Source organism: Meleagris gallopavo, chromosome 3 (genome assembly GCF_000146605.3).
Source record: "Meleagris gallopavo isolate NT-WF06-2002-E0010 breed Aviagen turkey brand Nicholas breeding stock chromosome 3, Turkey_5.1, whole genome shotgun sequence".
Taxonomy (NCBI): domain Eukaryota; kingdom Metazoa; phylum Chordata; class Aves; order Galliformes; family Phasianidae; genus Meleagris; species Meleagris gallopavo.
The window spans coordinates 92,951,826-92,953,144 of NC_015013.2; the positions used below are offsets into that span (position 1 = coordinate 92,951,826).

General features: G+C 58.1%; 1 protein-coding gene across 1 annotated transcript; it reads right to left on the minus strand.

Moving 5' to 3' along the window:
• Positions 1–15: 15 nt before the first annotated feature.
• LOC104910492 lies at positions 16–1,312 on the minus strand. Its single transcript, XM_010709410.2, has 2 exons — positions 685–1,312; positions 16–476 (listed from the first exon to the last, which is right to left on the minus strand). The coding sequence occupies exons 1-2, from the start codon at positions 971–973 to the stop codon at positions 160–162; spliced, it is 606 nt and encodes a 201-aa protein (XP_010707712.2). The 5' UTR covers positions 974–1,312; the 3' UTR covers positions 16–159.
• Positions 1,313–1,319: the final 7 nt, after the last annotated feature.

Here is a 1,319-nt window from a genome sequence, read left to right on the forward strand (position 1 = left end):
ATGGTCTGAAGTTGTTCCATCCTTCTCTGTTTCATTCCATGAAAAGAGGAGCCATGGCTGGTGAGCCCTTGGGCCATAGGTGACACAGAGACGTGAGGTCAGTGCGTGAGGCGCCTTGCAGGGTGCAGGTGGTTGGTGTGAGGGTGTGGGCGCAGGCCCTTAGCAGGGGTAGCGGGCTCTGCCGCCGTTGAAGCAGCCCAGGCCTCCGAAGCCGAAGCCGCCGGAGGAGATGGCCACTCCCTGGGCGCTGAGGGCGCTGCCCACGGCAGCTGATGAGGAGGATCCGACGGCGGTGTTCTGGGGGAAGGAGCTGAGGATGGGTCCCGGCAGGGTGACCAGCACGGTGGAGGGCTGGATGACGACCTGGGAGTCCTGGCACTGCCTGACACAGGGCTCGTTGCAGCTGTTAGCCAGCGGGGTGGGTCCACAGGGGCGGCAGAGGTCGTAGCAGGACATGGCTGTGGGGTGGAGGGTACCTGAAAGAAAGGGTGTTGGGTGAGTGGAGGGAGTTGAGGGGTGAGGGAAGCAATGCTGTTCCGTTCCCATGCGGCAGGGAGGTATGGTTTGGGGTTGTGGGGAGCATGACAGAAGAGGTGGAAAGGCTGCAGAGTTTGTGGGCAGAGGGGAATGTAGAGCAAAGCCAGGTGGGGTGGCCAAAGAAGGTCTGTGGGGGCTGCAGCTCACCTGGAAGAGCACAGAGCAGAAGACGACAGGGGAGTGGTGTGAGGGAGCGAGGCACAGGGCCGGCTTTTATGCTGCTGTGTGAGTGCCTGAGGGCTTGGAGAGAGCCTCTGCGCATGGCAGCACTGTGCAGAACGCTGCTGTTGCATGCCCAACCCAGAGAAGTCATGAGGTGGGGTGTCATTGTCTTCCCACAACACTTCCTGTTCATTTCCTTGTGTTGTGGATTTGATCCTTTGACCCTGTCGGCATCTTTGGGTGTGATTGGAGTGTTGAGGAAGGCGCATCTCATGGCAGGTGTTGGAAGGCTTGTCCAAAGCTCTGCAGGAGTGATGTGGTCTCCTCAGTGATGCCATCGTGTGCTACTCATGCAGTCGTGTTTGTGGCCACTTTGTGAGGTGCAGACCCCATTCCAGGCATCCTTAGAGGGCTGTTCTGTGATTCCCAGGTGCGTTTGGCTTGAGACGCTGCTAGTTGCACTGCGCTGCGCTCCCTGCCTGCCTTCGACTTAATTTGCTTTCCTTGAGCTTAGTCGTTGTCTTGTGCATTGGGTGTGTTGTGTCAACATGTTGGTTCCCCTTTTGCTTTGAAAACTGTGTTCTGGAGAAAGGAGGCAGCCTGTCTTGTGTTGTTTCACA

What these genes read in the sequence shown, in the direction of transcription:
- LOC104910492 (XM_010709410.2), bottom strand. Translation starts at nt 973, where the DNA reads ATGAGATGCGCCTTCCTCAACACTCCAATCACACCCAAAGATGCCGAC. An exon ending in TCTGCTCTGTGCTCTTCCAG is followed by an intron (nt 477 to 684) that starts GTGAGCTGCAGC and finishes CCTTTCTTTCAG; the next exon opens with GTACCCTCCACCCCACAGCC.